The following is a 26731-nucleotide window of genomic DNA, read 5'->3' on the forward strand; positions in this document are numbered from 1 at the left end:
TTACTCGTGAACCTGCTGGTGTGTCAGGAGGTTGGATGACTGAGTGAATCCTTTCCCACACTCAAAGCAGGTGAATGGTCGCTCCCCAGTGTGAACTCGCTGGTGTTTCAGGAGGTTGGATGACTGAGTAAATCCCTTCCCACACACGGAGCAGGTGAAAGGCCTCTCCCCAGTGTGAACTCGCTGGTGTGAAATAAGATTAGCTGATCGCCTCAACCCAGTCCCACAGTGAGAGCACCTGAACGGTCTCTCATCAGTGTGAACACGTTGATGGGACACCAGGTCCCTGGAACTTTTATAGCACTTCCTGCAGTCTGGACATTGAAAAGGTCTCTCCTCACTGTGAACTCGCTGGTGAGTCAACAGATGGGGTGAATCAGTGAATCCCTTCCCACATTCTGAACAGGTGAAATGCCTCTCTCCAGTGTGACCATGCTGGTGTCTCAGCAGGTTGGATGACTGAGTGAATCCCTTCCCACACTTGGAACAGATAAATGGCTTCTCCCCAGTATGAATTCATTGGTGCACAGTCAGATGAGATGATCGCCTGAACCCTGCCCCACAGTAAGAGCAGCTGAACAGTCTCTCATCAGTGTGAACACATTGATGGGACATCAGTTCCCAGGAGCTTTTGAAGTACTTCCCGCAGTCTGGGCATTTAAAAGGTCTCTCATCAGTGTGAACTCGCTGGTGTTTCAGTAGGTAGGATGAACGAGTGAATCCCTTCCCACACTCGGAGCAGATGAACGGTCTCTCTGCTGTTTGACTGCACCGATGTCTTTCCATTCAATTGAATCCCTTCCCCCAGTCCCCACACTTCCACGACTGCATTTATGTCCTGCCAGATTAGATGATTGGCTGAAGCCTCGTCCACACACACAACACGTGTACAGTTTCTCCCCACTGTGAACGGTGCTTTTTCCTTCCATGTTCAAAATCCGATGATATACAGGCTACGATAAACTGTGCAACTCCACCAGATCCTGATGTGATGTTTGGTTTCAGTTTCCTGACTGCAAATCCTCTCCTTCTAATACCCTGTGGCATTGATTTAAAACGGAAAAAGGGAGTGAGGGAGAACCCACAAAAACACAAAGGCAGGTTGTGAAACTGAGCTGAATGAATCTGGGAATTTGTGGGGCCGGCACGAGGAAAAAGTGATCACGAAAGATGCTGGATTGTCACAAAAACTCAACTGGTTCACTAAGGTCCACCAGAGAAAGGACCTTCTACACAGTCTGTGCCCATAAATTTCAAAACTGTGCCTGAACACTAAGTCTAGGTCATAGGAGCAGGAGTCCTAACACTGACTCCTGGGGAAATCCACTTTCAACCTTCCTCCATTCTGAAAAATCATTACTCTCTGTTTCCTGTCTATCAGTTAATTTTGTACCCATGTTGCTGCTGCCCATTTTGTTCTGTGAGCTATAACTTTGCTCACAAGTCTGTTATGTGGCATTTTACCTAATGCCATTTGGAAGACCATGTACACCACATTAACAGAATTACCCTCATCAACCACACTGTTAACTCTTGAAAAACCTTAAGCAAGTTCGTTTAACATGATTTTCCATTAATAAACGTGTGCTGGCTTTCCTGAATTAGCCCACATATTCTTAAGTGACTATTAATTTTGTCCAGAAGTATCACTCCCAAGGCTAAACTGACTGGTCTGGTAGTTGCTGGGCTGATCATTACACCCTTTTTGAACAAAGGCGTATGATTTGCAATTCTCCTGTCCTGGGTCTGAAGAAGATTGGAATAATATGGTCAGTGCCTCCACAATTTCCACTCTGAATTCCCTCAGTATCCTTGGATACATCTCATCCAATCCTGGTGTCTTGTCAACTTTATCAGCCTATATAATACCTTCTCGTTATCAATATTAAACACCATAAGTGTTTGAACTACCTCCTCTTTAACCATGACCTGTGCAGCATCATCTTCTTTGGTAAAGACAGATGCCAAATATTCATTTATACCTCATCCATGCCCCCTGTGCCAATGGGTAAATCACCTTTTTTTTAAATCCCTAACCAGCCCCTGTCTCCTTTTACCGGCCTGTTACTAGGTATCAGCCAGAGAAAGCGTTTTGATTTCCTTCCATGTTAGCTGCCAGTCTCTTCTCATACTCTCTCTTTGCTTCTCTTACTTTCTTTTTCCAATTTCTCCCTGAATATTCTTTCTTTATCCTGTCTCTCGGTTGTATTAGCCACCTGATATCTCTGTTAGCAGACTTATTCATCTTCATCTTAATCTCTTCTCTTATTTAGTGAGCTGTGGATAAGTTAGCCATACCTTCCTCATTTGTAAGAATAAGTCATTACTATGTCTGATCTATTTCCTCTTTGAGGCAGCCCATTCCTCAATTACAGTTTCTCCTGCCAACCTTTGATTCCACTTTACTGCGTCAGATCCATTCTCACCCTATTGAAGTTGGCTTTCCCGAGTTAATTATTCTTTCTCCTACAAGTAATCTTTGCCCACAGACAGACAGGCCAACTGTTTACCTTCCAGATTTAAAGGCCGATGATATTCAGGTCCTCACGAATCGAGTGACTCTGCCAGATCTGAATTGATGTTTGATTTGAGTTTCCCATCTGTCCTTAACTTCTAAGATCCAGTAAAAGAAATTTACAAAAACACTAGCCGCCAGTCCAGGACAGAAATTGAGAAGAAACAAACATTTCTCCTGGTTTGAGTTTGCTGTGTGTAAATCCTCCCCTTCTAACCCCCTGTGAAAGGAGTTTCCAAAATCCATCCCTGTCAGTCCAGGATAGAAATGCGCAACATTCTCTCCTCCTGCTACCTGGACCAGGATGGCCGCGCATGCGCCCTGATGCACATTGCCCCTGTGACGATGGCGGTTGTTAACTCGGGCCTGTCTCCGAGAGGAGACGCGGATCAGTGTTGTCCCCTCTCCGTTCGGTGTAACCGCAGGACCGGTAGCTTCTTATTCAAGATTTCAGACCTTTGCAGGGTCTTCATGAAGCCTCCCCGCCCACTCCGCCGCCTCCATCTCTCCCCACTCACCGACTCCTTTTACTCGCCTGTGTTCGCCATTTCTCAGCGTCTTCCACCAGCTCCAGATGGGACTGCGCATGCTCCAGTCAGAGATCGCAATGCGCATGTACCAGTCACTGCCAGCTACTGCGCCTGCGCGAGGACCGCCTGTCGTGAGGATAGAGCACATTCTGCCCCCCACTGAATCCTGGGTAAAGGTACCGCCATTGAAAGGCCTTTTCTGTAAAGATAATTATGTTCAATGATCCGATGATGATTTGCGCCATTGGGCCAATATATAAAATTATTAATATTGATATGGCAACCATAGTGCACGGCCTCTCCACCATAGTTCTGTCCTGGGTGTAATTAACAACAGATCAAACCCTGACAGTTAGATGTGAACTCACTGGAGTCTCAGCAGCGGCCCAGACAAGTGATTTTTCTCCCCATATTCTGACGACTGAAACTCTGTCTTGTCAGTTGGAATGTAGCAATTGTGGATCCAATCCTTTGACCTTTTAAAATTGGAGTGTTAGCAGGTGGGCAGTGAGTAACCCTTTTGCACACAGGAAGTATCTGAATGGTCTCCCATAGGTGTGACTGTGCTGCTGTGTCAGAAAATGGAATAACGACATTAATCCATTTCCACATTCAGCTGGTGTGATTTCATGGTGTGATTTTGCAACATGAGGTTCAGCTCACACTGGGATCTCAAACCCTTCTACGAATGTGCTCTACATTCTCAACCACAGTTAGAGAAAGGTGGTGCTGTAAATCTGAAATAAAAAAACAAAATATTGGAATTTTCAGCAGATCTGGCAGTGTCTGTGGAGAGTGAAAGATGTATTTAAATTTCAGGGCTGTGACTTTCCATCAGTGAGCAGACTTGAAAACTTAACTCTATTTCTCAATTCACAGATTCTCCTGGATGTGCTGAGTATTTCCATGATTTTCTGCTTTTATCACTGATTGAAGAAGTTGCATATGAATTGTGCATTAGGTTTATTGATGACTAACGTATATTTATTCACAACCATCTACAAGTGGAAAACTCTTCCACTTGTCTACCCTCTTAACCACTTTCATTATCTTGAAGGCCTTAGTCAAGTCATCCCTCACTTTCTTTTCCAGAGAAAAACTTTTCAATCTGTTAAATCTTTGTGAATTTGAAATATTTTCCAATTCTGGCATCATTCCAGTAAATCTTTTTTGCACCATCCCCAGTGCTTCGCTCCTTCCTATAATATGGAGGCAGAGATAATCTGAGCATCAAAGTCACATTGTCCCAAATTCCTGTATGTTGTAAGGATCATTATGGCAGTGGGAGAGGGGACTGTGGTTTCGAGCTGTTATTCACCATCCCCTGTTTCAGCCATTCTCCCATTAGCTGAAAATAAGATTAGATGAAATGAGCAGATCTAATGAGCCGGTCTGTGACATTATGAATCAATTACAAAGCTGTCTCTCAGCCTTACAGTGAAGCGGAGGGTATTTTTCATTCTAAATTTGCTAATTATACCATTAAGAATACCTGTCAGAGAATGACTAGATTTCAGCATGGGGCCAGTGTAAAGCTCATTTAACATGATTACCAAGCAGTGAAGAGGTGAATTTGTAATTCACATGCACCTTGTTTGTGCATTTCCCAGATTAATAGTTGCACTGAGTCTGTTGTTCTCCATCTTGATATGTTCAAGATGGAAATCCATAAATATTTGGGCACTAAGGGATATGGTGATAGGATGGGAAAATGGAGTTGAGCTGGAAGAACATTTAATGGTGGAGCAGGCTCAAGGGGCCTTTTAGTCCAACCCTGCTCCTATTTCTTGTGTTCTTATGAACATCAGTGTGAATCATTTCCATTCAAGCACAGCAGATGCAGCAGCACCCGTCCACCTCCTCCCTTCCCACATTCCAGGGCCCAAAACACTTTCCAAGGGGCACAGTGATTTACTGGTACTTCTTGCTATTCAGTATTGTCTATTCACTGACCACAGTACGGTTTTCTCTACATTGAGGAGATTAAATCCCAATTGGGTAACTGCTTTGTGGAACATCACCTTTCAGTCTCCAAGTATGACCCTGAGCTCCTGGTCATTTACCAGTTTAATCTCCACCCACTCCCACTTTGACCTCGACCTCCTGCACTGTTCCAATGAAGCTCAATGGAAGCTCGAGGAACAGCAGCCCATCTTTCATTGGACACTTTACATCCTTCTGGACTCAACATTCATTTTGATAATTTCAGATCATAACCACTGCTCCCATTTTTTCTGACAGGAGGTGCTGGTAATGGTTCTTCTTTTACCATTTATCCCTCCTCTGAACCTGTGTTGTTTCTCCACTTGTCCCATTAGTTTATTTCCTTGTCTCATTATCACCCAATGCTGCCTTGCACCATCATCCCCTTTGTCATTTAATCACGAGTTCAGGCTCGGACAAGGGGGATCTTTAGAGATAGTTTATCCCGGTGGGCTAGTGAAAGGGAGGGAAGCAGCAGAGGCAGCTGATCAGATTGTCTCAATCTTAGTGACAAAGAAGCTCCATGAGCTCCTCACACTTGTTGCTGGAGGTGAGGATGGAGGAGACAGGGGAGAGGGAGAGGCCTTTAAAAAGGAACTAACTTGTGCTAGAAATATAAAAAATACTCAACTGTTCATCGCAAAGCTAATTTATTCCAATTTTATACATAATATGTAACTGGGCTAGAGTTTATCATCAAAAAGGAACGAACGTGTTAAAAATAGTAAAAAGGTTCAACACATTGTGTTTAACACAATGCTGATTTATTTGACTTTTATCTAAGTGGGCTGGAGTTTATTAGTGTCTACAGAAACACACTATTATCAACATACTTCAGTCCTGAATGTTATTAAGAGCAAAATCCCATCACGACAGTTACTTGTGAATTCTCTGGTGTCTTAGCTGGTGGGATGACTGACTGAATCCCTTCCCACATTCGGAGCAGGTAAATGGCCTCTCTCCAGTGTGAACTCTCTGGTGTCTCCGCAGGCCGGATGACTGACTGAATCCCTTCCCACATTCGGGGCAGGTAAATGGCCTCTCTCCAGTGTGAACTCTCTGGTGCAGCAGCAGGTTGGATGACTGAGTGAATCCCTTCCCACATTCGGAGCAGGTAAATGGCCTCTCTCCAGTGTGAACTCTCTGGTGCAGCAGCAGGTTGGACGACTGAGTGAATCCCTTCCCACATTCGAAGCAGGTAAATGGCCTCTCTCCAGTGTGAATTCTCTGGTGTCTTAGCCGGTGGGATGACTGACTGAATCCCTTCCCACATTCGGAGCAGGTAAATGGCCTCTCTCCAGTGTGAACTCTCTGGTGCAGCAGCAGGTTGGATGACTGAGTGAATCCCTTCCCACATTCGGAGCAGGTAAATGGCCTCTCTCCAGTGTGAACTCTCTGGTGCGTGATGAGTTGAAATGATCGTCTGAACCCAGTCCCACAGTGAGAACACCTGAACGGTCTCTCATCAGCGTGAACATGTTGATGGGACTTTAGTTCCACAGAACTTTTGAAGCAGTTCTCACACTGTGGGCATTTAAAAGGTCTCTCATCTGTGTTAACTCGCTGGTGTCTCATGAGGTTGGCTAATTGAGTGAATCCCTTCCCACGCTCAGAGCAAGTGAATGGTCTCTCCCCAGTGTGAGTGCACCAATGCGTTCCCAGTTCCGATGGGGATTTGAATCTCTTCCCACAGTCCCCACATTTCCATGGTTTCTCTCCATTGTGACTGCATTTATGCTCCGTCAGGTCATATGATCGGCTGAAGCCTCGTCCACACACAGAATACGTGTACGGTGTCTCCCCACTGTGAACGGTGCTTTTTCCTTCCATGTTCAAAATCTGAAGATACTCAGTTTAAGATAAATTAGGCGACTCCATCAGATCCTGATGTGATGTTTGGTTTCAGTTTCCCGACTGCAAATCCTCCCCTTCTAATACCCTGTGGAATTGATTTAAAACAGAAAAAGGGGAGTGAGAGAGAACCCACAAAAACACAAAGGCAGGTTGTGAAATTGAGCTGAATGAATCTGGGAATTTTTGGGGCCGGCACTGGGAAAAAGTGACCACGAAAACTGCTGGATTGTCATAAAAACCCAACTGGTTCATTAATGACCATCAGGGGAGGGAACCTACCACCCGGTCTGGGCCGACACTAGACTCTGGCCTCTATAAGAACATACGAAATAGGAACAAGAGAAGACCTAACACCCCATCGAGCCTGCTCCACCATTCAATACGATTGTGGCTGACCTTGGGCTTCAACTCCACTTTCCTGCCCACTCCCCATATCCCTCGACTCCCCGAGACCCCAAAAATCTCTCCACCTCAGCCTGAAATATATTCAAAGATGGAGCATCCACAACTCGCTGGCTGGAGAATTCAATGTGACAGAGAGAGTAAGAGAGAGAGGAGTGGGAGAGACAGAGAGAAGGTTACTAAACAAAGCACAGGATGTCAATAAACATAATTCAAGTACATGGGATTGGGGTAATATCCTGTTATAGATTGAGAATTGGTGAACAGACATAAAACAGAGTCGGAATAAATGTCTCATTATCAGGATGACAGGCTGTTATTTGTGGGATCCTGCAAGGATCAGTACTTGGCCCACAGCCATTCACAAACTACACAAATGATTTGAAGGCACTCATTTAAGCAGCACCTAAATTTTCACATTCTCATCCTTGTTTTCCTCCATTGTTGTGATCATTCCTATCTCTGTAACCTCCTCCAGCCTCACAATCCTCCCGAGATATCTGCTCTTCTTGAATTCGAGAATTACTGATTTTAATAATTCCATCACTGGTTGCCATTCTGTCAGTTTCCAAGACTCTAGAATTCCCTCCCTAAACCTCTCTGCTTCTCTATCTCATTTGCATCCTTTAAGATATTCCTTCAGACCGACCACTTTGACCAAATTATTGGCCACCTGCCTGAGTATCTCCATGGTTTCTAACATTTCTGTGAAATGTCTTGGTAAACTATATAACAATAAATGTGCGATATAAACACAAATTGTTGTTGTTGATTTGGAGATATATTAATGTCCCTTCCTCATCGCTGGGTGAATAACCTGTAGCTCCTTACCTCACAGCATTGTGCGTGCACCTTGACCACACGAACTTAATTAGTAATGGGTTGAAAGGTTATGGGGAGAGGGAGGGAAATTGGAGTTGAGGCCAAAATGAGATCAGCCATGATCTTAATGAATGGTGGGGCAGGTTCGAGGGGCTGAATTGCCCACTCCTGCTCCTAGTTCTTATGTTCAAGGATCTATGGACATGCACACCAAGGGTCTGTACTTCCTCAGGTCCTACCATTCATCATGTACTCCCTTGTCTAGTTAGTCCTCCAAAAATGCATCACCTCACACTTTTTTGGATTAAATTCCATTTTCCACTTCTGCCCATCTGACCAGCCCGTCTATATCGTCCGGTTGTCTAAGGGTTTCCTCCTCGCTATTTACCACACTAGTGATTTTTCTGTGTTACCTGTGAACTTACTGATCATACCTCCTACATTCATGTCTACATCATTAATGTCCACTAAAAACAAGGGACCCAGCACCGAACCCTGCAGTACGCCACTGGACACAGGCTTCCAGTCACAAAAACAACCTTTGACCATCACCCTCTGCCTCCTGACACTGAGCTAATTCTGGATCCAATTTGCCAAATTGCCCTGGATCACATGGGCTCTTACCTTCTGGACCTGTCTCCCATGCCAGACCTTGTCAAAAGCCTTAGAGAATTCCATGTGGACTACATCAATTGAACTACCCTCATCTACACACCTCGTCACCTCCTCGAAAAATTCAATCAAATTTGTTAGACATGAGCTCTCACTGACAAAGCCTTGCTGACTATCCTTGATTAATTCTTGCCTCTCCACGTGGGGATTAATTCTGTCCCTCAGAATGTTTCCCTACCACTGATGTTAGAATCACTGGCCTATTAGCTCCCTGGTTTATCCCTACCATTCTTCTTTAATAACGGTACCACATTAGCTGTCCTCCAGTCCTCTGGCACCGCTCCTGTGGCCAGAGAGGATTTGAAAATTAATGTCAGGGCCCATGCAATCTCCTCCCTTGCCTCCCACAGCACCTGGGATACATCTCATCTGGGCCTGGGGATTAATACACTTTTAAGGCCCAATAAAACCGCTAATACCTCCTCCCACTCAATACTCATTTGTTCAAGTGTATCACAGTCCCCCTCCCTGATATCTACATCGTCCTTCTGTATAGTTAATACAGATGCAAAGCACGCATTTAAAACCTCATCTACATCTTCCAGCTCCTCACACAGATTGCCATTTTGGTCCCTGATGGCCCCTAATCTTTCCCTGCTGATCCTCTTGCCCTGAATATACTTATAAAATGCCTTTGGATTTTAACTTATTTCACCCAGCTGTCTTTTTCATGGCCCCTCTTCACCTTCCTAATTTCTTTTTTAAGTAACCCCCTGCACTTTCTCTACCCATCAAGGGCTCCTGCTGTTTTGAGCCCTCGGTATGGACCATAAACTTCCCTTTTACCCCCCCCTTATCTAAACCTGTCAATTCCTCAACATCCCGGTTTCTCTGGACTTGTTGGACCTTTGTGGGAAAATGTTGGCCCTGCACTCTATTTCCTTTTTGAATGACTCCCACTGCTCTGATGTTGATTTTCCTACAAGTAGCTGCTCCCAGTCCACTTTGGCCAGGTCCTGTCTTATCATGTTGAAATTGGCTTTCCCCCAATTCAAAACCCTTATTTTCGATCCATCTTCGTCCTTTTCCATAACTACTTAAATCTTACTGAGTTATGGTCATTATCACAGAACTGCTCCCCCACTGACACTTCTACAACTTGCCCAGCATTGTTCTGTAAAAGAAGTTCCAGCACCTCTCTTGTCGGACTTTCTATGTGCTGGCTTAAAAATCTCTCCTGGATACATTTGAAGAATTCAGCCCCCTCAAAGTCTTTCACACTTTGTTTATCCCAGTTAATATTGGGGAAGTTGAAATCCCCGTCTATTATTACCCTATTATTTTGACACTTCTGAGATTTCCCTACATATCTGCCCTTCTATCTCTCCCTGACTGTTTGGGGGTCTATAGTATGCTCCCAACAATGTGATTGCCCCCTTTTTATTTTTAAGTTCTACCTATATGGCCTGATTTAAGGAACCTTCCAAGATACCATCCCTCCATACTACAGTAATTGACTCCTTGATCAATATTGTGACACCACCATCTCTTTTACAACCTCCTGTCTCGCCTGAAGATTCTAAATCGCGGAATATTGAGCTGCCAGTCCTGCCCCTCCCTCAGCCATGTCGCTGTGATAGCAATGATATCATATCCCCATGTGTTAATCAGCATCTGCAACTCATCTGCCTTCCTCACAACACTCCTTACATTAAAAGAAATGTCATCCAGCCTTGCCATGTTGCCTTGTGCCTTAACTTGACTATGTACACCTTGCCTTCCAGACTGACTTGTTTTTTCTTATATTCTTGTATGTACATCACCCCCTACTATACCTCCACTCAGTATCCCACCCTCATGCCAAATTAGTTTAAGAGCCCACCGACAGCACTAGCAAATTTCCCCACACCTTTTCTCACAAGGTCTCTTGTCAGTGAGAATGTGCTGGTGTCCCAGCAGTTCGGATGATGGCCTAGACCTCTTACCACACTGTGAGCAACTGAACAGCCTCTAGCCAGGGTGAATTCAATGTGTTTCAGCAGGTCAGTCCAAAGAGACAAACATTTCTCTTGGTTTGAGTTTCCTGTGTGTAAATCCTCCCCTTCTAACCCCCTGTAAAAGGAGTTTCCAAACACTCGGTGTAAACTGGGCTCTGGGAGTTTCTAATCGGGGTTTGGAGTCCTACACCGGGTGTTTGTGAACCCTCCCAGTCCACCCTCCGGCTCCATTCCTCTCCTGCACTCGGCCCTTTCTCACCCGCTGGACTTTAAATTCCACCGCAACAAAAACAAAAATACCTGGAAAAACTCAGCAGGTCTGACAGCATCTGCTGAGAGGAACACAGTTAACGTCTCGAGTCCATATGAATCTTCAACAGAACCAAGTAAAAATAGAAGAGAGGTGAAATATAAGCTGGTTTAAGGTGGGGGGTAGGGGGTGGGACAAGTAGAGCTGGATAGAGGGCCAGTGATAGGTGGAGATAACCAAAAGATGTCACGGACAAAGGAACAAAGAGGTGATGAAGGTGGTGATATTATCTAAGGAATGTGCTAATTAAGGGTAGAAAGCAGGACGAGCAAGGTACAGATAGACCTAGTGGGGGTGGGGGGAAGGGATTGAAATAGGCTAAAAGGTAGAGATAAAACAATGGATGGAAATACATTTAAAAATAATGGAAATAGGTGGGAAAAGAAAAATCTATATCAATTATTTGAAAAAAAATTCCACCGCCTTCATCCCAGTCCCCCGCCCACACTGCGCATGCTCCACTCCCAGCAGGCTCCGCCCCTCTCACGCCGATTGGCTGGAGGACCAGTTGCGCCCGTGAGCGGATTTAAAATGCGGGTTTTGCAAAGAGCGAATGCAGATCCAGAACCGAAAATAAACGCGTGAACAGAGATAGGGCTGCCGGATGAATTTGGAAGCTTCATAAACTCACGGCACCGGCCCCAATCCCTCAATAAGAAGCCACCATCCCCGGGTTTGCTCGGCGTTGCGAGAGAAAAGCCCGAGTTAACGGCCGCCATCTTTATAGGGGCAATGTGGAGATTGGCGCATGCGCGGCCGCCATCTTGATTGGCCAATGTGCTACAGGGCGCATGCGCGGCCGCCAGCCTCACGGGGACAATGAGCAACAGCCCGAGGGAGACATTCATAAAATGTGTGTTCACCAGGAGTTTTAGATCAGCAGCAATAGGATTATAAACCCACAGTCACTCAGCAGTACGGAATTTAAGTATTGCTGAAAAAGGGAGACATATTGCTGATATTTCATGTTGAACCCATCCGAACAGATGCAAAACAAACAAATTACTCACCGAACAACAATTTATGCTGCACAAGGAAAGGGTGTTGACTGGCTGGCCAGTCAGCTCTGATTGGTCAAGGCATTACCATGGAGAATGCACCAAAGAGCTATCATCCTCCATGCCTTTGTTTAATTCAACAAACGGCCCCATCCCTGGACATGCCCCTTCTGTCTGCAGTGGACAGTTCCCTGTGTATGAATATATGTAGCTTCTAGCAAGCATAAGTGAGCCACATTATGAGCCCGACTTACAATCTTTAAAATTTGATGTTCTTGCGTCTGTCCTGATGAGTACAAGATAAAAGGTTTTGACAGAATGTCTCTTTTTTTAGCAATACTCAAGTGTCTTAAAGGGGCAAAATGTGGTCGACAGACGGAGTGGTGCAGGTCGAGAATTTCAGAGTTTGGGAATGAGGGAACTTAAGGCAAGGTCATTAATGCTGGAGCGATTAAAATGGAGAATGTACAAGATTCCAGAATTCGAGCAGTGCAGATATCTCAGAGGGTTGTGGGACTAGAGGAGATTACAGAGATAAGGAAGGGCGAGGCCATGGAGGGATTTGAAAACAAGGATGAGAATTTTAAAATCAAGTTGCTGCTGACCGGGATCCAAGACAGGTCAGGAAGCAAATGGGTGACAGAGGAACAGGACTTGCTACGAGTGAAGACATGGACAGCAGACTTTTGGATGGCTTCACGTTTACGGAAAGTAGAATGTGGGAGACCAGCCAGGAGTGTGTTGGGATAGTCGTTCAAGTCTGGAGGTAACAACGGCAGTGATGAGGGTTTCAGCAGCAGATGCACTGAGACAGGGTGAGGGCGGGTAGTGTTACAGAGGTGGAAACAGGCGATTTTAGTGGTGGCACAGATATGAGGTCAGAATCTGATCTCAAGATCAAATGTAACACCGAGTTTAATCTCAGACTGTTCCCAGGGAGAAGGATGGATTTGGTATCTAGCGAATGGAGATTGGAGCAGGGAGTGAAAACAGTGTCTTCAGTCTTCTCGGTGTTTAATTGGAGTTAATTAGTCATCAGGAAGAGAAGCAGCAACCAGAATAGACCATGAGACTGATCCCAGGTTTAACTTAGTTAGAGAGGGAGAGATGAAAGGAAGGAAATCCTGGGAGGTTTGGAGAAACCACCTTCACAATCACTCATTAAATCTCCACACAGTAAGTTTTGGACACAAGGTTAACGTCTGCTATTCTGTATGGTCTGTCAGGGGGTTTCAGATTAATGTTTTGTCATGAGTAATGACTGAAGTGAATGATCAAACATATTGTTATCTTCAGCTGGACAAATTTGTTAAAAAGATACAGGAAGAATTATCCAAAACTCTGTTTGGCTTCAGCACAGGGAGGAGGGAGAGTGTGTGGGACAGGGATTTGCAGCTTTGGGAGAAGAAGACAGGAAATAATGTTCCATAGAAACGAGAATTGTCTGCTCTGACTTTCTATCCTGTTCTTACAGTGATGACTTTTGTAAACTCCTTTTACAGGGTATCGGAAGGGGAGGATTTACAGAGGGGGAACTCAAACCAAACATCACATCAAGATCTGACAGAGTCACTCGATTCATCTGTACCTGAATATTATCGTTTTTGAATGTGAAAGGAGAAACGTTTGTTCTTTCTGTGGGAAAAGATTTCAAACATCAGTGTGACTGGAAAAGCACCGTGACACACACACACCCGAGTGAGAGTGTTCCAGTGAACTGACTGTGGAAAGAGCTTTAACCAGTTACACAGCCTGAAATAACATCACACCATTCACAGCAGGGGGAAATTGTACACGTGTTCTATGTGTGGACAAGGATTCAACTGATCATCAAACCTGGAGAGACACAGGGACACTTGAACCATGGAGAAACCGTGGAAATGTAAGGACTGTGGGAAAGGTTTCAATTACCCATCCCAGCTGGAAATCCATCGACACAGTCACACTGGGGAGCGACCATTCGCCTGCTTCGAGTGTGGGAAGGGATTCACTCAGTCATCTGAGCTGCTGAGACACCAGCGAGTTCACAGTGGGAAGACGCCATTCACCTGCTCTGAGTATGGAAAGGGATTCACTTACTCAACCAACCAGCGAACACACCAGCGAATTCACAATGGGGAGAGACCGTTCGTCTGCTCTGAGTGTTGGAAGGGATTCACTCAGTCATCTGACCTGCTTAGACACCGGCGGGTTCACAGTGGGGAAAGACCGTTCACCTCCTCCGAATGTGAGAAGGGATTCACCCAGTTATCCAGCCTGCTGAGACACCAGCAGCTACACACTGGAGAGAGGCCATTCACCTTCTCCGAGTGTGGGAAGGGATTCACTCAGTCATCTGACCTGCTGATACACAGGCGAGTTCACAGTGGAGAGAGACAGTTCACCTGCTCCAAATGTGGGAAGGGATTTGCCCAGTTATCCAGCCTGCTGAGACACCAGCAGCTACACACTGGAGAGAGGTCGTCCACCTGTTCCGAGTGTGGGAAGGGTTTCACTCAGTCATCCCACTTGCGAATACACCAGCAAATTCACACTGGAGAGAGACCATAAGAACATATGGAATAGGAACGGGAGCAGACCATTTGGTCCCTCAAGTTTGCTGTGCCATTCAATAAGATCATGGCTGATCTTCTTGTCTTTGAATTTCCACATTCCCATCTAACCTCGATAACCTATGATTCCCTTGCCTAACAAGAATCTATCTACCTGTGTCTTAAAAATATTCAATGATCGCGCCTCCACCGCCTTCTAAGGCAGAGAGTTCCTATTCGCACATCCCTCTGAGAGAAAAAAAAAATCCTCATCTCTGTCCTAAAAGGGCAACCCCCTAATTTTGAAACGGTGCCCCCTAGTTCTGGACTCACCCACAAGAGCAAACGTCCTTTCCACGTCCACCTTGTCAAGGCCATTCAGGATCTTGTATACTTCAATCAAATCACTCCTCCCTCTTCTAAACTCCAGTGGAAACAAGCCCAGTCTGTCCAACCTTTCCTCATAAGACAGCCCACTCATTCCAGGTATCAATCTAGTGAACATCCTTTGAACCGCCTCCAATGCATTTATATCCTTTCTTAAATAAGGAGACCAAAACTGCACACAGTATTCAAGGTGCAGTCCTGTATAACTGAAGCATAACATCCTTACTTTTATGTTCAACCCCTCTCCTAACAAGGGATAGCATTCCATTAGCCTTATTAATTACTTGCTGTACCTGCAGACAAACTTTTTGTGACTCATTTACTCGAACACTTAGGTTCCTCCGCACCTCAGAATTAAGCAGTCATTCTCCATTTAAGTAATACTCTGCTTTTTTGTTTTTCCTGCCAAGGTGACTAACTTCACATTTTCCCACATTTCACTCCATTTGCTAGATCTTTGGCCACTCATTCAACCTATCTACATTCATCTGCAACCTCCTCATGTCCTCTTCACAACATACTTTTCTACCTACCTTTGTGCCATCTGCCAATTTAGCAACCATGTCTTCACTCCCCTCAAATAAGTCATTGACGTGAATCATAAAAAGTTGAGGCCCCAGCACAGACCCCTGTGGGACTCCACTCGTCACATCCTGCCAATCAGAAAAAGACCCATTTACACATACTATCTGCCAGCCAGCCAAACTCCTATCCATGCTAATAAGTTACCTCCTACACCATGCGCTTTTATTTTCCATAATTATCTTTGATGTGGCACCTTCTCAAACGCCTTCTGGAAATCCAAGTCCAGTACGTCTACAGGCTCCCCTTTATCCATTGCGCATGTTACTCCTTCAAAAAAACTCCAATCAATTGGTTAAACATGGTTTTCCTTTCACAAAACCATGCTGACTCTTCCCAATTGCCTTGAGCTCTTCCAAGTGCACAGCTATAACCTCCTTAATGATTGATTCTGATAACTTCCCCAAGACAGACGTCAAGCTAACTGGCCTATAGTTTCCTGTTTTCTGCCTCCCTCCCTTCTTGAATAGAGGGGATAAATTTGCTACTTTCCAATCTGATGGAACCTTTCCAGAATCGAGTGAATTTTGGAAAATTAACACCAGCCAATTACCTCAATTACCAACTACCTCATTAGCCACCTCTTTTAAGATCCTAGGATGTAGTTCATTGGGTCCCAGAGACTTGCCAGCCTGCAGCTCCATCAATTTGCTCAGTACCATTTCCCCAGTGATTTCAATTTCACGAAGTTCCTTTCTCCTGTCAGCTCCTGATTTGCAGCTATTACTGGAGTGTGTTTTGTATTGTCTATATTGAACACAGAAGCAAAATATTGTTAATTTCTTCCACTATTTCCTTATCTACTATTAACTCTAGAGGACCAACACTCACTTTTCTCTCTCTTTTCCTTTTTAAGCACCCGTAAAAACATTTGCAATCCATTTTTACATTTCTAGCAAACTTCCTCTCACACTCTAATTTCTTTCTCCTGATTAACCTTTTAGCCATTTTCTACTGTTCTTTAAATTCTGTCCAATCATCTGTCCTGCCGCTCATCTTTGCGGAGTTGTATGCTTTTTCCTTAAGCTTGATGCTTTCCTTAACTTCTTTAGTTCGCCACAGATGATGGGTCCTCCCCTTATAATTTTTCTTTATGGTAGGAATGTACTCATTCTGAATACTTTGAAATATCCACTTAAATGTCTGCCACTGCTTATCTATTCATCTATCCTCTCGGCTAGTTTCCCAGTTCACTTCAGCTAGCTCAGCTTTCATCCCCAAATAGTTGCCCTTATTTTAGTTTAAGATATTAGTCTTTGACCCACTCTCCTCCCTTTCAAACTGGATGTAAGATTCAACCATATTGTGCTCGCTGCTACCTAGCAGTGCCCTTACTCTGAGGTCATTAATTAATCCTGTTACATTACACAATACCAAGTCAAATATGACCTGCTCTCTGATTGGCTCCTGAACATGCTGCTCTAAGAAACTATCTTAAAAGTATTCTAAGAACTCCTCATGCAGGCTATTAGTGCCAATTTGATTTTTCCAGTTAATGTGTAGATTGAAATCACCCATGATTATTGCTGTCCCTTTATCACAAGCACACAATATTTTCTCTTGAATACTTTGTTCTACACTATGGCTGCTGTTAGGGGCCCGTCAATAACTCCCACTAATGACTATTTTTCCCCTACTATTCCTCATCTGCACCCAAACCAATTCTACATCCTGATCTCCTGATCCAAGGTCATCTCTAACTATTGCACCAGTGCCCTCTTTGATTAACAATGCCACCCCTCCACCTTTACCTAGCTTCCTATTCTCCTTGAATGCCACGTACCCCTCAATATTAAGGACCCAATCTTAGTTGTCCTGCAGCCACGTCTCCATAATTACTATCAGATCATATTTATTTACTTCTGTGTGGGTCATCAATTCATTTACTTTGTTTTGAATGCTACGTGCATTCAGATAGAGAGCCTTCAGTCTTGTCTTTTTGTTACCGTTGTAACATCTAGTCTTGACTGTTGATTTATTCTTAGGTTTTTTCTCTCAGTCCTTTCCTGCCTTTCTCTGACCTCATTTCTCATATTACTATTTTGCTCTCCTGTCTTGACTCTACACCTTGAATCACCTCTACCCAAGCTTGATCCCTCACCGCTCTTGTTTAGTTTAAAGCCTTCTCTACTTCCCTAGCTATGCGATTTGCGTGGACACTCATCCCAGTGCGGTTCAGCCCCCACTGCCCCCAGCACTGATACCAGTGCCCCACAAACTGGAACCCAGTTCTCCCACACCAATCTTTGAGCCACGCATTGGTCTTGTTAATCTAATTTGCGCGATGCCAATTTGCACGTGGCTCAGGTAATAATCCAGAGATTATTACTTTTGAGGTTCTGCTACATAATTTGGTACCTAGCTCCTTATACTGACTTTACAGAACCTCTTTCCTAGTTCTACCCATGTCATTGGTACGTACATGGACTACAACAACTGGATTCTCCCCCTCCCATTGCAAGTCCCTCTCAAGCCCCGAGCAGATGTCCTGAACCCTGGCACTGGGCAGGCAACACAGCCGTCTGGACTCTCACTTTTTGCTGCAGAAAACAGTGTCAATGCCCTCACTATAGTATCCCTTAGTACCACTACATTCCTTTTTGCTCCCCCTGCGTGAATGGCTTCCTGTACCACAGTGTCATGGCCAGCCAGCTCATCCACCTTGCACATTTCGCTTTCATCCACACAGGTTGTGAGCACCTCAAACCTGTTTGACACTTGCAAAGTCTGAGACTCCTCCGCTCCTGCCTGCTCAGTCCCATTACCTGCCTCACTGACAGTCACATCCTCCTGTCCCTCACTGCTGATCAAACAGATGACCCTCTTCTAAGAGGTGTGACTGTCTTCCGGAACAAAGTATCCAGGTATTTTTCCCTTCCATTCTAACTTATATTAATTAGTTAATTTACTTTAATTACTTTCTTCCTATGTATGCTACAATTTACTGTGTTTACTGAATGCTAGTACCACTGACAACTAAAGATTATATGCTTCTTAACTACAAGGGATATGTATTAGATGTTTGTTTAAGTAACTCTATTTTATTACTTGTTTAAAATCTTTGTTGTTTTATTTGAATTTTAAGTTTTCAAATTTTGGTTTATGATTGTGAAGTTTTAGTTCTTTTTATTTAAAGATCTACCTGAACTTGCCTGTCCTAAGCTGTTTTCTCACACACTGTCCCTTAGACTCAACACTACCGACCAATCAACGTACCAGCTTCCTGTGACATCACAGTTGCCTCATTCCCCCCCACTCCTGCTGCCTCACAGCAGCTGCAACAGTGAAACAGCCCGTTCCTCACTCAAATACCCCGTCTGTATTTACAGGCGTTCCTCACTCAAATCCCCTTTTTGTATTTATAGACGTTCCTCAGTCAAATCCGCCGTCTGTGTTTATAGACGTTCCTCACTCTAATCCCCCGTCTGTGTTTATAGACGTTCCTCAATCAAATCCCCCGTCTGTGTTTATAGACATTCCTCACTCAAATCCCCCGTCTGTACTTATAGACATTCCTCACTCAAATCCCCCGTCTGTATTTATTGACGTTCCTCACTCAAATCCTTTGTCTGTATTTATAGGCGTTCCTCACTCAAATCTTTTGTCTGTATTTATAGGCGTTCCTCACTCAAATCCCCCGTCTGTATTTATAGACGTTCCTCACTCAAATACCCCGTCTGTATTTATAGACGCTCCTCACTCAAATCCCCCGTCTGTGTTTATAGACGTTCCTCAGTCAAGTCCCCCATCTGTATTTATAGGTGCTCCTCAGCTCCCCACTGTCTCCTGCAGGTCTGCTCTGCTCTGACTCCCAGCAAGGTAGAGGGATGGAGCCAGTGACTATGGAGTGGAGTTTGTAGCGAGGACTGAAGACAATGGCTTTCGTCTTCTCAATATTTAAATGGAGGAAATTTCTGTTAATCCAGTTCTCCCAGTATCCTTGGGTGCATCTCATTTGGCTCAGGTGATTTCACAACTTTAAAGTAAAAGCAAAATACTGCGGATGTTGGAATTCTGAAACAAAAGCAGAAAATCCTGGAAAAACTCAGTAGGTCTAACAGCATCTGTGGAGAGAGAACAAAACAGTGAGTCATACGGACTCGAAACATTAATTGTTTTTTTTTCATTCCACAGATGATGTCAGATCTGCTGAGTTTTTCCAGCAGTGACGGAGGAGTGGGCGGGGCTGGATGACCGAATGGGAGCAGCTGCTCCTCCAGCCAATCAGACTGAATGGGGGGGCGGGGCTGATCTCGGTTCTCCCTCATTGGCTGAAACTCTGCATCATTCTGAAAGCTGATTTGTCTCAAACTCCAGGAGAAAACTGGACCTTTCTGTTTGTGACTTTAAACAGATGAAACCCTGTGGGTGTGGAGCAGACATTTCAACATTTGTTACTGAAATGTGGGAACAGGATAAAACAACGTACAAACAATTCAAGGGCTCACTTCAAGGAATGACTGGCCAAGCAGGGAAAGTCACCATTAGAACAAGTAGAATCACTGGTTTCAATAAATGAACGGGCAAAAGGGTTAGGACAGGTTAGGGAGAAGGTTAATACTGTCATCATTCAGAACATCACATGGAAGCCCAGGCCTGGGAGAGGGGGATCCACCGCAGACATAGGAACAGGGGAACGAAAACAAAAAATGCCGGAAAAACACAGCAGGTCTGAAAGCATCTGCAGAGAGAGAGACAGAGACAATGTTTCGAGTCCGTAAAACCCTTCTTCAGATCTAAAAGGAGGTGGAGATGTGGTGAAATATGTACTGATTAAGGTGGGTGAATTTGCCCAATCTCTCTTCATAAGACAGTCCCACCATCCCCGGAACAACCCTGTGAACTTACATTGCACTCCCTCTATGGCAATAATATCCTTCTGAGGCAAGGTGACCAAAACTGCACACACTACTCCAGGTGCGGTCTAAACAAGATTCTAAACAATTGAAGCAAGACTTCACTCCTCCTGTACTCAAATCCTCTTGTGGCAAAAGCTAACATTGCACTAGCCTTCCGAATAGCTTGCTGCATCTGCATGTTAGCCTTCAGCGACTTATGGACAAGGACACCCAGGTCCCTTTGTACATCTACATTTTCTCATCTCTTATCATTTAGGAAATACTCTGAACGTTAGTTCCTTCTGCCATTTTTCCACAATATATTCCATCTGCCATGTTCTTGCCCACTCACTAAGTCAAATCCTCCCATAGCTGCTTTACATCTACCTCACAACACATTCCCACCTCGCTTTGTATCATTTGCGAACTTGGAAGGATTACATTTGGTCCCCACATCCATATCGTTAATATATATTGTGATCAACTGGGACCCAAGTACTGATCCTTGTGGTACCCCACTAATCACAGCATACCAACACGAGAATTACCCATTTATTCCTACTCTCTGTTTTCTGCCTGTTCGCCAATCCTTAATCCATGTCAGTGTATTGCCTCCTATCCCATGTGGGTTTATTTTGCTAATTAATATGTCAGGTCCCAGTGACTTACCAACTTTCAATCCCATTACTGATATTAATTTCCTTCAATTCCTTATTCTCCCTACTCCCTTGGATCTCTAAACCTGGGAGATTTCTTATATCTTCCCCGGTGAAGGCAGACTCAGAATTATCATTTAGCTTCTCTGCCATTTCTCTACTTCCACGACTCTGCATGCAATAGACCCACATTTGCCTAATGCAGCTTTTAGAGTCTGTTTTTGTCTTTTCTCTAGATTGCATTCATATGCTATTCTCTCTTTCTTTACCAGTTTCCTGGTCTTCTTTTGTTGTGTTCTAAAAGCCTCCCAATCCTCAGGTTTACTACCACTTCTGACAACTTTATGAGCCTTATCTTTAAATCTTATACCATCCTTAACTTCCTTTGTCAGCCACGGTTGACTGACATTTTGGGGCTTCTGCACCTTGATCGAAGGTGTATGTGCTGTAAGCTATGTAATAATTCTTTGAAGACTACCCATTGCCTCTGTACATTTTAATGTATTTTCACATTCTATCTCAGCCAATTTCTCCCACACGCCTTCATAATTTCCTTTATTCAACTTTAACACCCTTGCTTCAGAGTGAACTACCTCATTTTCAAACATAATATAAAATACTATAATATTGTGTTCACTCGCCCCTCAAGGTTCTTTTACAACAAGATTATTAATTAGTCCTTTTACATTACATAATGCTAGATCTAAAATAGCCTGTCCTCGAGTCAGCTCCTCAACATACTGCTCTAGAAAACCATTCCCAACATACTCCAGAAATTAATCTTCCACAGCATCAGTGCTCAATTGGTTTACCCAGTATACATGTAGATTGAAGTCATCCATGATCAATGTATAGCCTATGCTACATGCTTCTATTATCTTTTGTTTAATACATTACCATTACCCTTACTATTTGGTAGGCTATGAATAACTCCAACAAATGTCTGCTGTCTTTTGCTAATTCTTAGCTCCACCCAGATTCCACATTGTTCTTCCAAACTGAGATCCCCTTTACTAATGCACTGATCTCATCCCTTATTATGAGCACAACTCCACCTCCTTTTCTTCCTTTACTAAACTTTCAGTAACCATGAATATTCAGTTCCCAGTTTGTGTCACCATGCAGCCATGTTTCCATAATGGCAATAATATCTTACCCCGATAGTATCTTACTATTTGTGCCTTTTGATCATCGATTGCGAATGCTGTGTGCAGTCAGGGAGAGCACCTTTAATTTTGTCTTTTTAACATAATTCTGCATTCGAAGCAGACTCAATGCCCTGCTTTGTTTCTCCTGCCTTGTAGCCTCAGTACTACTTCCTGTTACCCATTTTACTTCCTTCTAATTTTACACTTAAAGTAAGGAGGATTAGTAAGAATAAATTAACAGTAACTTCACTTTGCGACACTTCTCCTAACTTTACCTTACTTTGGTTTACTTTATGACTCTATTTCACTTTGACTTGATTTAACGTTACTTCCCTATTGTTGGTGTTCCTTACTGAAATCCAGGCAGCTACCTCTTTATAAATGTTATGCTTTTTTTTTCTAGTTTTTAGCTATTTAAACACACTCCCTAACAGCAACGTCTCACCAACCAAGTTTTCCTGCGATGTCGCCCTTGGGTTTATTTTCAAACTCAGCCCGCTGCCCGATCGGAGGTGTTCCTCACAGGTCTGGCTGTCTCCTCTCCAAGAAGGTGAGACACGTCGGGAAGGACCAGAAGAGAAAGTATACCTGTGTCGCAGCCACATAGGATCTCACTTGTGGCTTTGATAAGAACTGTTTTTGAACAGAGGCAGGGCAGAAACCTGATTGGAGGGATTCAAACAGAGAGTTCTCAGAAAAATGGACACAGTTTTGGGAGATTACAAAATGTTTAAGGATTTTTGAAAGGAAAGAGAGGCTGGAGATGGGGCAGCAGCATGCAAAGATAGAAGAGTGAAGGGCTTGTTTTTATTTAAGGATGTTATAATGATGGAAGGTTTAAAGGAGAGCAGAACAGTATCTGAAAAGAGAGAACCATTGACAATGACGGTAAACATGGGGAAGTTGGATGGTCAGTAGTTTAGTGGGAATAGGGTCGATGGAGCAGGTGGTGCACACAGAGGGCATGAGAGGAGATGGGAGAGAAACTGGAAAAAGATGTGTTCACGGCTCAGACATTGGGGGAAATTTAGAGACAGTTTGTCCCGGTGGGTTAGTGGAAGGGAGGGAAGCAGCAGAGGCAGCTGATCGGATTGTCTCAATCTTAGTGACAAAGAAGCTCCATGAGCTCCTCACAATTGTTGTTGGGGCTGAGGATGGAGGAGACAGGGCAGAGGGAGAGCCCTTCAAAAGGAACTAACTTGTGCTAGAGATTTCAAAACGACTCAACACACTGTTTATCGCAAAGCTGATTTATTCCAATTTTATACAGAATCTGTAACTGGGCTGGAGTTTATTAACCTCAGCAGAAACACACTCTTATGAATATGCTTCAGACAAGAATATCATTGGGAACGAAATCCAACCACAGCAGTTACTTGTGAACCCACTGGTGTCTCAGCATATTGGATAACTGTATGAATCCCTTCCCACACTCTGAGCAGGTAAATGGCCTCTCCCCAGTGTGAAATCTCTGGTGTCTCAGTAGATGGAATGACCGAGTGAATCCCTTCCCACACTTGGAGCAGGTGAACGGTCTCTCCCCAGTGTGAACTCGCTGATGAAATGAAAGATGGAATGACCGAGTGAATCCCTTCCCACACTTGGAGCAGGTGAATGGTCTTTCCCCAGTGTGAACTCGCTGGTGTTCCAGGAGGTTGGATGGATCAGCAAATCCCTTTCCACATGTGGAGCAGGTAAATGGTCTCTCTCCAGTGTGAACTCTCTGGTGTCTCAGCAGGCTGGATGAATCAGTGAATCCCTTCCCACAATCAGAACAGGTAAATGGTCTTTCCCCAGTATGAACTCTCTGGTGTCTCAGCAGGGTGCATGAATCAGTGAATCCCTTCCCACAATCAGAACAGGTAAATGGTCTCTCCCCAGTATGAACTCGTTGGTGTCTCAGCAGGGTGCATGAATCAATGAATCCCTTCCCACAATCAGAACAAGTAAATGGTCTCTCCCCAGTGTGAACTCGCTGGTGTTTCAGTCGGTTGGATGAATCAGCAAATCCCTTTTTACACACAGTGCAGGTAAATGGTCTTTCCCCAGTGTGAACTCGCTTATGTTTCATTAGGGAGGATGAATCAGCAAATCCCTTCTTACACACAGAACAGGTAAACAGTCTCTCCCTAGTGTGAACTTGCTGGTGTCTCAGCAGGTGGAATGACTGAGTGAATCCCTTCCCACACTCGGAGCAGGTGAACGGCCTCTCCCTAGTGTGAACTCGCTGGTGTTTCAGTCGGTTGGATGAATCAGAAAATCCCTTTCCACACACTGAACATATGAATGGCCTCTCTCCAGTGCTTGTACACTGATGGATTTCCAGCTGGGATGGGTCATTGAATCCCTTCCCACAGTCCCCACATTTCCATGGATTCTCTCCATTGTGACTGTGTTTCAATAGGTCAGATGACTGGCTGAAGCCTCGCCCACGCACAGAACATGCGTGTGGTTTCTCCCCACTGTGAACAGGGCTCTTAATCACCATATTCAAAATCCAATGGTATTTGGGTTACGATAAATTGGACAACACCGTCAGATCCTGATGTGATGTCGGGTATGTGATTCTGGACTGCAAACCCTGTGAAAATAGTACAAAGCAAACAAAGGTGAGTGAGGGAGAACTCACAAAAACACAAAGGCTGGGTGTGAAATTGAGCTCAACGTGTGGGACTGGCATTAGGAAAAAGTGACCATGAAATTTGCTGGATTATCCTAAAAACCCAACTGGTTCACTAATGTCCTTCAGGGAAGGGAACCTGCCTGCCAGTCTGGGCCTACACAACTCTACCAGAACTTTGGCAGCATTTCCCAATCCCTTATCCTCCAACCTCCATAAGGACCAGGGTAGCAGGTGAATGTGAACACCATCACCTCCAAGTCACACTCCACCCTGATTTGTCTGACATCCATTACTAGATGGACAGAAACTTCCTCCATTTAAATTTTGGGAAGACTGAAGCCATTGTTTTCATTCCTCGCTACAAACTCCACTCCCCAACCTTCAACGCCTTTCTGACAACTCTGAGGCCGAACCAGACTGTTCACAATCTTGGTGTCATATTTCACCCCAAACTGAGCTTCTGACTACATACCACTAAGGCCGTCCATTTCCACATCAGTCATTTTGCCAAATTTCATTCCTGCCTCAGCTCAGCTGCTGCTGAAACGCATCCATTCCTTTGCTACCTCTAAACTGGAATCTTCCTAGCCTGCCACAGAAACAATGGAGTCATTTAAAACTCCACTTCCCGTGTCTTTACTCGCACTTTGTCTCGTTCATCCAACGCCCCTGTTCTCATTGAGCTACATAGGCTCCTCGTTAAGCTGCGCCTCAATGTTCAAATTCTTATCCTTGTTTTGAAATCCTTCAGTGACTACGCCCCTTACTATCTCTATCATATCCTCCAATCTACATCCCTCCCAGATATCTGGACTCATTTCATTCAGGCCGATTGAGCATCCCTGGTTTTAATTGACTCACCATTGGTGACCGTGTCTTCAGCTGCTCAGGCTATAAGCTCTAGAATTCCCTATTTAGGCCTCTCTTTCTCATCCTTTAAGACTCTCCTTAAAACTTGCCTCTTTGACCAAGCTGTTGATCATGTGCCCCAATATCTCCTCATGTGCTTCAGTGTTAAATATTCCGGTATAATATTCCTGTGAAATACTTTGGAACGTTCTATTCTAATCAGTGTGCTACATAAATGCAACTTGTTGTTGTTGATTTGGACATTTATCATCGCTGAGTGAAAATCCTGTAACTCCTTACCAAACAGCATTGTTGGAACACCTTCACCACAGAGACTGCAGCGATTCAGGAAGAAGGCCCACCAACACCTGACCAACAGACAACTGGGGATTGACAATATCTGCTGCTCTTGTTAGTGACACCAAATACCAAGAATCGAGTTAACAAAAAATCTCGGAAAAAAAGGCACCGTGGAAATAGTTGTTACTAAAACAACACTCTTAAATTGAATGGACGTTTGTCACTCTGTTCTCCCCCAGGATCTAACTCCTTTAACAGCCTCACACTGGAAATTGCTGGGCCCGACTGGGTTGCAAAGTCCTCGGGGTTAACCCCAGCAGCTTCTCCTCCAATTCCACTCCAGCTATAAACTGATGCAACAAAAAAGACCCCCATTCAACACCCACCCTAATTCAAACCGGCTCCTAATTGGTCTGTCTGTGTTTCCAGACTCGGCTGCATGAAACAATAAAATGAAAGCAAAGCTCTGCAAGACTGGAACTGAACTTAAGACATAAAATATTTTAAATATCCAGCAGGTCAGGCAGCATGAACAGATTAAGGAACAGAAGTAGGGGCTCAGGTCGCTGACCTGCCTTCAGACTGCACGATAACTCTCGGCGATGGCGGCCGACTAATGGCGGGCAATATTCCCACAATGCAATGCGCTCCAGAAACAGCTCTATCTAAAAGTTGTTAACTTCCTGTTGGAAGGTCGGTTGCCGCAATCGGCAGGTGGCAACTATGGCGCCGGGAGAGTCAAGGAGGTGAAGAACTGCAGCAAAATACAGGAGGACGATCACCCGCCATTATTA

At 44.3% G+C, this 26731-nt stretch overlaps 1 protein-coding gene across 1 annotated transcript; it reads right to left on the bottom strand.

Moving 5' to 3' along the window:
- On the bottom strand, nt 1-24731 carry LOC144698504 (uncharacterized). The gene is made up of 4 exons (XM_078570442.1): nt 24482-24731; nt 23550-24229; nt 5945-6516; nt 1-292 (listed from the first exon to the last, which is right to left on the bottom strand). Exons 1-4 carry the CDS (start codon nt 24651-24653, stop codon nt 1-3), a joined length of 1716 nt encoding a protein of 571 aa, XP_078426568.1. The 5' UTR covers nt 24654-24731.
- Between the last annotated feature and the right edge of the window lie 2000 nt (nt 24732-26731).

The sequence above is a fragment of the Cetorhinus maximus genome, chromosome 23, assembly GCF_964194155.1.
Source record: "Cetorhinus maximus chromosome 23, sCetMax3.hap1.1, whole genome shotgun sequence".
Lineage (NCBI taxonomy): Eukaryota > Metazoa > Chordata > Chondrichthyes > Lamniformes > Cetorhinidae > Cetorhinus > Cetorhinus maximus.

Excerpts from the sequence above, each read along its gene's own strand:
- LOC144698504 (XM_078570442.1), bottom strand. The coding sequence starts at position 24,653 with ATGGTGATTAAGAGCCCTGTTCACAGTGGGGAGAAACCACACGCATGT. Across the intron at positions 6,517-23,549 it reads ATATGCTGAGACACCAGTGG|TCCCATCAACATGTTCACGC; the intron begins GTTCACAAGTAA and ends GTGGAACTAAAG. Across the intron at positions 293-5,944 it reads TGTGGGAAGGGATTCAGTCA|TTCCAGGGACCTGGTGTCCC; the intron begins GTCATCCCACCA and ends GTGCTATAAAAG.